The 11442-nt window shown below is 35.3% G+C and overlaps 1 protein-coding gene across 4 annotated transcripts in view; it reads left to right on the forward strand.

The window, feature by feature from the left end:
- The window catches only part of LOC131592993 (zinc finger C3H1 domain-containing protein-like), a 41094-nt gene that overhangs the window by 17046 nt on the left and 12606 nt on the right, over nt 1-11442 (forward strand). For all 4 annotated transcript variants that reach the window (XM_058865069.1, XM_058865070.1, XM_058865071.1 and 1 more), the window contains exons 12-23: nt 200-346; nt 1231-1405; nt 1622-1750; nt 2280-2828; nt 2912-3021; nt 3916-4047; nt 4928-5049; nt 5597-5698; nt 6058-6174; nt 7404-7587; nt 9263-9449; nt 9879-10070. In XM_058865069.1, the coding sequence (XP_058721052.1) occupies nt 200-346; nt 1231-1405; nt 1622-1750; nt 2280-2828; nt 2912-3021; nt 3916-4047; nt 4928-5049; nt 5597-5698; nt 6058-6174; nt 7404-7587; nt 9263-9449; nt 9879-10070 (2146 nt within the window). The remainder of the gene's footprint in view (nt 1-199; nt 347-1230; nt 1406-1621; nt 1751-2279; nt 2829-2911; nt 3022-3915; nt 4048-4927; nt 5050-5596; nt 5699-6057; nt 6175-7403; nt 7588-9262; nt 9450-9878; nt 10071-11442) is intronic.

Raw genomic sequence — 11442 nt, forward strand, 5'->3', positions numbered from 1 at the left:
TTTGGTAAGACAACATAGAGGTCTAAAGAAAATCCTTGGATTGGAACTGACTTAAAGTAACTGATTGCAGTTGTGGAAAGTGCTTTTAACTTGAAATTGTGTCCTGCTACTCTTTTCAAAGATGTAAAAACTCTTGGGAGTACACATTAAAATGAATGTTGAAGCTTCTGAGCATCTTTGTTTTTAACATTTGTTTCAGTCGTGAGAAACAGCGTTTAATTAAGTCTGATCCAGTGAAGAACAGTTCATCCCCTGCAAATTCTGATGGTGAAGTTGATGGAATTGGGAGAATAGCAGTAGTGGCCAAACAAGTCACAGAAGCAGAAGCAAAGCTGAGGAGGAATAGGTATGCATTTCACTATTGTAAGTCCTACCTTTTGCTTATGATGAGAAGAGTAAATATTTTTAAATGTTACAGCATTTAAATACCAATGAATGATATTTTCTGTTGTCTTGATCTATTCAGCCTTTAATTCTATTGCTGTTGAAAAGGAATTGTGTTGTAGCTTGATCACTTTTAAGTATAATTTGTCATACTGTTTTCAGCTGTCTTTATGCTCAGTGACTAGAATATTATTTGTGCCACCTAATTTGACTTTTCTCTTGTGGTGTGCCTCTTCTGTGTTTTTCACTCTAATTTCAAGTTATGGTTGGAAGTACAAGTGCTTTGCATCCTCTTCTCAGCTTCTTTTGCTGCTTGATTATTTTTGTACCATCTTGTGAACAAACTGGTTTGTGCTCAGTCATCAACTGAAGAACAAGATGCCCTGCTCTCTTTATCCACACCCATCTAAGTGTTTATCTTCCTTTGATGCGCAGCTTTTTGTAATATGTCTACTGTGCCATAATATTATGGGTTTTAATCTGCTAATGTGCCCTAAGATGGAACTAGGCTGTTACTTAACAGAAAGCAAGAGTATAGGTGTCCTGGTCGTCATGATACTAAAAACAGTTTTAAAGAGAGCATTTGCTAATCTTCCCCGTCCTTGTAACTAGAATGTTTTCATCCGCATTATACTTGCACACGGAACTTGGGATGCTGAAACATGCTGCATATATTGACAGTATTTACTGTCTTAGGGATGTTAGGACTATATGGAGAGGCTTAATTTGTAGTCTTTTTGTAAGTGAGGAGAGCTGTGTTCTTAAATAACGGGTTTTGGAGGAGCAGCAGTAGCTCTAGGCAGCTCACCTTTAGATAAAATTGTGTACATTCCTTTTCTATTTCAGAATGCTGTTGATGAAGGATGAGTCTGTCTTGAGAAATTTATTGCAACAACAGGCCAAGAAGAGAGAGAATGTTCGAATTGCTGAAAATAAAATTAACAAACTGGCTGAACAGCTACAAGCAACAGAGAAGATCTTGAATGCTAACAAGGCGTTTCTCAAGAGACTTCAGGAACATGTAACTGGCACTCTGAAATGTTTGTTTCCTAGAGCTGGAAATCTTGAAATGGGATGCCTGATTTTTGGAGGCAGTAGGCTTTCTTTGAATTATTTAGTAATTCCCATCTAGTTATATTATATCTCATTAATTTCATGTAATTATATTTTATTATCTGGTCATATCTGTAAATTTGCATCTTGCTCTAGTATTCAGTTTTTATTTCTATTTTTTCAGATACATAAAGTTCAACAACGGGTTACAGTAAAAAAAGCTCTGGCATTAAAATATGGAGAAGAACTTGCTCGTGCAAAAGCAGTAGCAAGTAAGGAAATTGGGAAACGAAAGCTAGAGCAAGATCATGGTGTAAGTCGGCATGTTTTTAAACCAAACTTCTTGGAAAAAGAGTATAAATTTTGCTTAACAAGATTCAAAATGAATTTCAGGAAAGCATTTCAGAAACAATGTTTTTGAAAAACAAATTGGTGTTCACTTTTGATCAATGATTAATTGTCAGGCTAAGTTGTGCAGAGGGGATCTGATACTCTTTTGAAAAACAAAATATACAGAGAGAAGGCTAAAATATTTTTTCTGAATTTTATTGCTCCTACTCCCAGCATCACTGTGTACTTGTTTTATAGCTCAACTTTTAACTGGGGCCAGAACTTCTGTTGAAGCCCTGTACATGATGGTAGGGTAATGTTTATCGGAAAGCCTGCAAATCTGCCACTTGATTGGTGGCAAACTTCTGTTGTTTTTCCACTGTTTGTTGAAATCTTCAGGCAAGAGTTTTAAGTGTTTTTATAAACTCTGAATTAAATATTTTGCCTAGGTTTTTCCCTCCTGTCAATAGAACAGTAGATGAGAAAATTGAAATAAAGATTTTTTTTTTCAGCCAAACAAAATGTTGAAATTGGATACCTCCCCTGCATCAAGTCCAAAAAAGCCTTCAGCAGAATTGATTGCACTGGAGAAAAAACGACTGCAGCAACTACAGTATGAATATGCCCTAAAGATTCAGAAGTTGAAGGAGGCCCGTGCACTTCAAACGAAGGAACAATCAAGTACTACACCTCATGTAGAAGAGGAATCTGAATTTGCATTACCTCAGCCATCACTTCATGATCTTACACAGGACAAATTGACTTTGGACAGTGAAGAAAACTACTTTGATGATGAAGTGTTGTCTAATTCAAACAGAGAACGAAGGAGATCTTTCAGAGAATCTAATTCTTTTACTAAGCCAAATCTTAAACACATGGACACTCCAAAACAAGAAACTATAAACAAACTTTCTAAAAAGGCTTCAGAGGAGCCTGAGCTGTTCCTTGGCTTGAATATTGATGAACTGAAAAAACTTTATGCTAAAGCTGACAGCTTGAAGGAACTGCTGATGAAAAGTACTGCCTGTATTGTGTCTAAGGAAGATCTCTTGTGTGGTCAGGTAAATGTTTAACAACTAAATGTGAAGCTTGTCTTTATTAGGTGGTATCACAACTGCTGTATATCTGTTTATCTATTTCCTAGGAAATTTCAGTGGACATGGATGTTTTTACATCACAAAGTAAACAAGCTGAAGTGAAACCATTTCCGCTTGGACCGTATCGTAGTCCTCTTCTGCTGTTTAAATCCTACAGGTATGAGGACTGTAAGCAGCTCTTTGACTTGGCTAGGATTTACGTTATCTGAGTCAAAATTGGCTCAGTCATGTATTTTTTGGATTTCTCTTTAGTGAAAGAGGCATAATCACAGTGATTCATCTTGACTTGACAGTAACATCTGCAAGTGTATTCAATTTGACACACTTGTCTTTTGACTAAAGAGAACTTTGTTCCTAGATACCAAATTTTAGAAAACAAAAGTCTGGAATTTAAACTGGAGAAGTTGTATCCTACTACGTGTGGTTTTTATTGCTGTGGTCTTAAGTAGTAGAAGATGGAGGATGCCATCTTTGCAGGAATATTAATTTTAACTTGTAGTTTATGACATCAAGTTCTTGAAGGAGCTAGAGATCTACAAATTGTCAAACTTCAGCTAAAGATTTAAAATAAGTGTTAATCTGCTAGACTAAGACTGGTTTTGTTTGTTTTTACATTCTAAGGTTTATAATCTTTTTTTCCCCACTATTTCTTCAAGTTAATCTTTAACAGTTCTCTTTACACTTCTGTTTGGTGTTGGTCTTAATGCTGATTAGAGCATGAGATTTTCTATAAACTACTAAAATGCACTTTCAGTAGTTTGCTTTCTATACTGGCTTTTTACTACTCTTCAGTTTTCATATTAATGAAGTTCTGCACCTAAAGGAGAAGAGAATGCTAGAGAAGAACTTAAAGGAATACTTCTCAACCTAATTGTTCCTTTCGCTCTTGTTTTTATCTTGTTCTTAGCCTGTAGGTTAATGATGCTTTTGGTTACTACCAGGGTTTTGGAAAAAATGAGATTTAATACAGAAAGTGATTTTTAACGACTTTTTAGAAAACTGATGTCTTGCCTTGTGTGCTTTATGACAATAATTTGCTGATTCATTTTAGGTTTAGTCCTTATTTTCGTACCAAGGAAAAGCTGTACCTCAGTTCAATAACATATAGCAATATGATTGAGCCCAAACAGTGTTTCTGCCGCTTTGATTTAACAGGCACATGTAATGATGATGACTGTCAGTGGTAAGTTCTTTTTAATTTTCTTGGCTTAAACTAAACCTCTCTTCTACATGTCTGACTCTTGAGTCTGAAATAAGTATGGTTTTCTTTACTTTGAAAGATCTGGATGTGTGATCTTATGTACAAGTTCTAGACAAGGTTGTCTTTAATACTCTATTGTAGATACGCAGTTGGAAGGCAAACCACTTTCATCTAAGCCATGAAGAGAGAGGAGGCTCTCGAGATGCAAATTTATAAAAATAATATGGCCTGATAGAGAATATTTCACGTTTTTCTAGTAGTTCAAATGGAACTGGTTGCACACGACTTCAGCATAACTTCAAGTCCTTGTAGAACCTCACATAGTGGTTGATACTGTTTAGCACACTTGATAAGAAAAATGTATACCAAATAAGTGATGAAGTAAAGAAATAATATTGTAGTTTAATTCTAGTTTCCTGGAAAAGTACTGGCTAAGTTTGTTTCTTTAAAGGCTGGTGTTAAATTGTATTAAAAAATAATTGGTTTACCAATGTTGTGCAGTATATTTAAAAGTGGATATGAATGGGTTAGGAATGAACTCAATAGGGAAACCTAACTACTAGTGCAGTAAGAATGAATGTTACTCTGGATCAGTTTTTAGCTGTTGTCATCAGACCATTGTTTGACTCCTTAAGATACAAAATGATATCTAATTCCTATAATTAACTTACTTGAACTGGAAAGTTCTAAGTATTGTGATGTAGGCTTAAGTTTAGAAGAGGCCCAGATATATTTAACCAAATTTAAAAGCAAACAATAGTTTTCCTGTGGATATTGTTCTCTTTATGCCTCGCCCAAGTGTGTAGTAAAACTTTTTTTTTCCCTATGATAAATGTATTGATTGCTTTTTTATTTCTTTTAGGCAGCACATGAAAGATTGCACTCTTAGCCGTAAGCAGCTCTTTCAGGATATTCTTTCTTACAATTTAGAACTGATTGGATGTTCAGAAAAAAGCACTGATGAGGAAATAAGCGCTGCCACAGGTTATTATGAGTCTTTTGTTCTCTTTTGTATCTAAAAATTAATATCTGAAGGGAATGTGTTTCATTAAAAGCTCTAGGTGCAAGGACTTTGATGCGAAGCAGTATATGAGATACAGATACATGAAGTTTCTTTGGTTGTCCATTTCAATCCTTTGTAGTGGGTGGTTACCTTGGTGTCTTACAGAAAAGAAATAAGTCACTGCTCTGAGGAACATTTCACTCAAAGAAAAGTATTGCTGGGATTCAGGGTCTTGGGGAGCAGTGAACATGGATTCTTTACCTCACTCCTGCCTCTGTTCTTTCTGTAACTACTGGACTGACCTGTTTCAGTGGAGGTAGAATTTTATAACAATGCCTTTGGCACATAGGCAAGTTGCCAAATGGAACTTACTTAATTTTCTTTTCTTTATGCTAGTGTGTTAAATCACCATGCCTCTTAATGCAGTCATATTTCATAAATTTAGCATAGATTTTGTTAAATTGCTGTTAAGTTACTTAACTATTTTAATCTATATGCTTACCTAAACTGCACACATTCTTGTTTCAGAAAAATACGTTGAAAAACTTTTTGGTATAAACCAAGATCGTATGTCGGTGGATCAGATGGCTGTTCTTCTGGCCAGCAATGTCAACGAGAGTAAAAGTCACAGTAAGTAACTTGGTAGATTAAATACAATATATATAAATTTTTAAAAGTTATCCAAGTATCTTGATGATTTTGTAAACCAAGAACATATTTTCATATAGTTTATTTATCTCAGTATTATAAATTCTGATTATGGTAAAATAAAGTCAACAGAGTTTAAGGCAACAATACAATAGTTTCAGAGTTCCTTATGTAGAATTTATTTATGCACTTAAGCACAATAAATTATAAATAAGTAGTATTGAAATTTATACACTTTTGTTGAACTCATAATCTTTTTATTTAGAACCTTTATTAGGAAAGATATTTTAGTCTTGAATACAGAAAAGTGAAAGAATTTTTACTGCCTTGTTTGGTTACAGCACCTCCACATACAACTTGGAAAGAGAAAAGGAAATGGAGACCAAAGTACTGGAGAAAACCTCTGTTAGATAGTAGCAGCAGTGAAGAGGAGCAGTTTGTTGGACCTATTAAATATGGTAATCTGGATATGTGGCACCCTTTAAATGAATGCTGGAGGAAAAAACTCACCCGCTTCTTTGTAACATTTGGATTTTTAAAATGCTTCTTGAGAAAACCAATGCTTTTAATGGCTTTCTTGACTTTATAGTTCTTGTATGCAAACTTTATTTTACATAGATTTTTGGGTAAAGGTTGACCTCCATTGTAATTCTGTTAGTTTTTCCTTCTTTAATGTGACTGGAAATTAGGGTGGAATTTCTATTTACCTGTTCTTTAAAGGAACATAAGGAACTGTTTCCCTAGAACGTTTCAGCCTTGCCCATACACCATTAGGATTTAAAAAAAAAAATATTTTCCTTCAATAGCTCTGCTTTCTCCTTCCCCCTCCCCCTGAACTTTAAATAGTAAAACATCAGTGTTCAGTTACTTTAAATTTGTGCACAGTTAGTATTTGGTGTGAGGTCAGGAGTTAAAAAAAAGTAGCATTTGAGACTTGGAAGCTTCTAGAGCATCAGTAACCTGACAGCGTTTCACACGTGACTCTTGCAGGTAGGAGTGTGGACCTGATTTTCTGAGCCAGAGAGAGTTCCCAGCCTGTCAGTGGCTGATCTGTTCCCAAGGGAAAGTCTCTTGAGAACATTTTCTCTTAAGGACCAGTTTTGTAAATAACTTCATTTTTCTCAAAACCCAGTACAGCTGTGCTGGTGTGTTTTTCTCTTGTTCCACCAATGGGACAAGAAAGGTGGTGTTCCCTTTACCACCAATCATGTTAAACCTGTATTGTAACACCCAATAAAGAGGCTGAAAAGTTCAGAAATAAAGGCTTCTGATCATCCTCCCTCTGCCTGTTGCATTGCATCCACACTCTTTATTTCATGTCCAACAGCGACACAGGAGCTTTAGGATTTTTTAACAAATCTCTAAAAAGGATTTTTTGAGGCTCAGAATTGAGATAAATTTTTCATTGTCAAATGTGTCTTAGTTCCTAATGCTGCCTTATGAGCTGCCTTAGTTGGTGTCTATTGATCAAGGCAGCCTTTACTGCTAATTCTTGCATTCCTTCGCATTTGAAATATAACTGGTTCTCTAAGGCAATACAGTTTGAAGGGTGCTGAGATAATGCTCTTTAGTTCTGATCAATGGGTATACTTCAAATATATAAATGCCACCTCTTGTGAGAGTTACAGATCACTACTGTTTTAAAAAGGAAATTTTCTATTTTTAAAAATTTGTATATTATTTACAGCCCATCCCACAGAACATAAAAAAAGAGTTCCAGTGCTTGATACTGTGGTGACTCCAGATGATGTTCGGTATTTTACAAGTGAGACTGATGACATTTCCAACTTGGAAGCAAGTGTCCAAGAAAACCCCTGTGATGTACAGCTTTGGATTAAACTTGCATATAAATACTTGAATCAAAATGAAGGGTACGTCTGCTACATTTGAGAGCTTGCTACATTTGCCCTTGCTGCTATGATCAAGTTTCCTATTTGATGTTAAGGAGCTTTCTTCAACAATGCCACAAATAATTCATTACTTTAAAGCAGGCTGAAAAATAGATTAGAATATATTTCCTATTTAGTACAGTATATGAGTAATAACTTACACTGGTAGTTTATCTTTGGGTAGATTTTGATTCAGAATGGAAGTTGATGGAAAGTAGTGTGGGGAAATAATTGTTCATGTTTAAAAAGTGCTCTGTGTAAGATTATAGAGGAATGCTCTACTTCTAGCAGTAAAAGTGGACCAATGAGCTGAAATCATTCTCCTCTACTGAGTAAATGATTGGAATAATGTTTGAAATTACTTGCATCAGCAAACTTTCTTATAAGTACGGTTATGCTAACTGGTTTTATCCCTGTAGAAATCATCCAACTGAGCACTTGATTTCTTATTTTGTGATTTCTTTTTAACTGGTTTCCTAAGTTTCTCTAGTTTTTGTTCCTTAAAATTATGCTGCAGGGCACCATGTTTCTGTTGGCAGTCAGATAATTTCAATAGGAATTCTGTCATAATGGTTTCATCCATTATGATGATTAACTTCAATTTTAATAATGAGGTACAGTTAAACAACTGTAGCAGGAAGCAAGAGGAATGGAGAAGAGCTTTAAAAGAGCTTTCTACTTTAAAAGCCTTGTTTAAACTGTGGTTAATGGAAAATATAAGAAAAAAATCAGTTTACCTGTATCAGTATGTGCCTGAACAGTAGAAGGCGTAGAACTGGAAAGGCCAGTGTATACACCCATTTCCTAAAACAGCCACCTCTCTCATTCCCCCTTCCTCAGTACTCTGAAGAAATTTGACTGCTGTAGTAGGTGAAAGTAGTGGGATTGGAAAAGCTTCAGACTTATGCATGGTTAGCTGTGTTAGGTTTTTTTTGAGACTTGTGTACTGCTTCTCATAAATGTCCATACAAAATAATTTCTAAAGATATTTTCAGAATAAGTGGAACTTCAGAAGCATTCTGTGGTTTTATGGAAGATGTATTTATGAATTAAAGCTTAGCTTTGTGGTTTGCAGTACAGTCAGTTATTTCGGCTGATCTTATGTTACTTGGCGGGTGTCATCTCACAATTTGTTATTTCAAAAAAGAAAATTTCATTTTTTTCATGTCTTAGAGACATAACCAGTATGATATGCTGAAATAAAGGCTTATATTTAATGACTATAGAAAGTAAATTAAATATTTAACAAAAATATAGCTTATTTCACTGCACCTTTAAAATATCTACTTAAGTTCTTAAGCCTTTATGATGTAAATGCCTTTATATACTTGCAGCGTGAGAACTTTGCTTACCGATCAATCTTACCCATTTGCAATTAATTTCAACTCTTATTTGAATTGGCGATCTTGATAGAATACTTACTTTGCACAGTGCACTTTCTGTGCACTGTGATAATTGTACCTGATAACCTCTGAAGGTAGGAAACTTGATGAAGCTTTGAAACCTTGATAGTGAAGGACAATGTGTAAAAAATGATGGCCTACTATGTGTGACTTCCATTCAAACTAAAAGCATCTGTTTTCATATTTGGTACTGTGTAAGTCATAATACCAACACAGTTGACCTGAGTACTTTTTTCAATATTTAATTTTTGCAGTTCGTCGTCTGAGTGTTTAGATTCTACTTTAAATGTTTTGGCTCGAGCCCTTGAGAACAACAAAGAAAATCCTGAAATTTGGTGTCATTACCTCAGACTTTTCTCAAAAAGAGGAACTAAGGAGGAGATACAGGAAATGTGTGAAACAGCAGTGGCATATGCTCCCTCTTATCAAATCTGGTGGACAGTAAGTAAAAATTTCAAAGTATATATGAAATGTTCCTGTAAGTGTATGTTTTCTACTGTATAGTCAGCATGTGTGACAGGGAAAGTGTCAAATGAAAAACACTGTAGTTTTTTGAAAACTCAAAAGTTGAAAATTAAATTACTCAAGTTCTTGTAAGTTATTTGTAGAAATCAGTTTTCCCCAGGTAGTAAGAGTTTTTTAAAATCAATATGTTACACTGTTACACTGATTGCAGAATTTGGATCTTCTTGTACATATTAAAAGTGGTATCTTTTGAGGTTCAATATGAAAATTTGGTGTGATGGAGTGAAACAGTTCATAAGATAGCAAAAGACATTATTCAAAGTTTGTGATCTGTGTGATTTGAAAACTTTAACCTAGAAGCTTTACTTATATTGTGATTGTTTTTACTATGATTTATTTCTCTAGTTTTTGAATTTGGAGAATTCTTTTGATGGAAAAGACTATGTATGTGGGAGGATGCTACAGTTCCTAATGGAAGTGACAGGAGGAGGAGAAAACCCGAATCTTGTGTCCTTTCAGCTACTGGAGACTCTCCTCTACAGGGTTCATTTAAGCCTGTTTACAGGAAGACGTCAGAATGCTCTTGTTCTGCTGCAGGTAACTTACAAATTACCACCCCAGAAGTGTTTTCATAGCTTCACCTTTTTAATGTGTGTGACTGTGGTAGTTTGAACTTGGTGGAATGGAACTTGGTGTCTTCCTTCAGGAGAACTTTTTCAACAAATAGAGGCTTCTGCTTTGAGCTGTGATGGCCACTGTAAAAGCTAGATACCTTTGGGGGAGTTCTGTTGCATACTTTTTTGTTTGTGTAGCTAATAGCCTAGACTACTATGTCTCAAAATAATTCCTAGAGAGATACTTTGTTTTTTGCTTTCTAGTAAACCATAGATCAGGTTTTTGCAATGAAAGGCCTGTGAGTATTGCCTCAGCTAGTCAAAATTGCTACAGAAATTATCAAACCAGTAGTTCTTGGGGAAGAATATAGTAGTTATCTGACAGTATTACCCTGCTCTCAAATCTGGAGACTGCAAAATTAGATTTTATTGCTCCTATCAACTCTGAAGTCATTGCGTTATCTCAGGCCAGAACTATGACTGTAAAAGTAATTTAGGTGACTGTTAACTGTTGCATGGATGATAAAAGTGGTGGTTGAGGGTGAGAAATGGACATCACCCTCTCCCAAAGTGGGAGCTCTGTCCTTTCAGTTGCAAGTTGTTTCATTCCTGCCAGAAGGTGCCACCTGTTTCTTGCTGCAGCCTGCCATTGCCCTCAGACAGAGCTTGAGAACCTCAGGCTTTTGTCTGGCTCCAGTTGGAACAGGAAAGCACAATGCGGTGCTGGTTTCCCCAGATGTACTGAGAAATGTTATTCTGAATGAATAAAAAGAGCATAAGGGAAAAAAATCTGTTTGTGTCAAATCAACATGGAAGTCCAGTGAGAGAATCCAGGGAGAATAATACTGGTTGGTTACCCGTACCTTTCTACAAAGCATCATCATAAAGCCAAACTATTATTTTTCCGAATTAATCTGTAATGTGTAGTTCAAAAGAATGGCTTGGCAAGAGATTATTTAATAATATTTCAGAGAAAATAATTTCCAAGTTACTGCTACTTCAGAGTAGATACCACAGTGTATTGGAAAACTTGAAAGCAATTTTTTTCAAGTATTTTGTGGAATAAGTGAAATGCTTTTGAAACACCAGTTTTCACCAACTTCAAGACATGTGTCCTGCTGTATTTTGCATAAATTTGCAAGTATATTCATTCTCTTGAAAAATGCCTTCTTTGATCATACTGTGTTTGTCCAGAAAAATGTTGGCACATCACTAGTCATGAGGTTCTGTTGTGTTTTAGAAGGAATTTGTATTTAGACTTTATTTAATTGCATGCTCTAATTATTGTATTTGGGATTTGCTAGTTAAACTGGACTAGTAGAAAAATTTGAAATAGTATCCTTGTTCTCAGTAAG

This window comes from Poecile atricapillus, chromosome Z (genome assembly GCF_030490865.1).
Source record: "Poecile atricapillus isolate bPoeAtr1 chromosome Z, bPoeAtr1.hap1, whole genome shotgun sequence".
NCBI lineage: Eukaryota > Metazoa > Chordata > Aves > Passeriformes > Paridae > Poecile > Poecile atricapillus.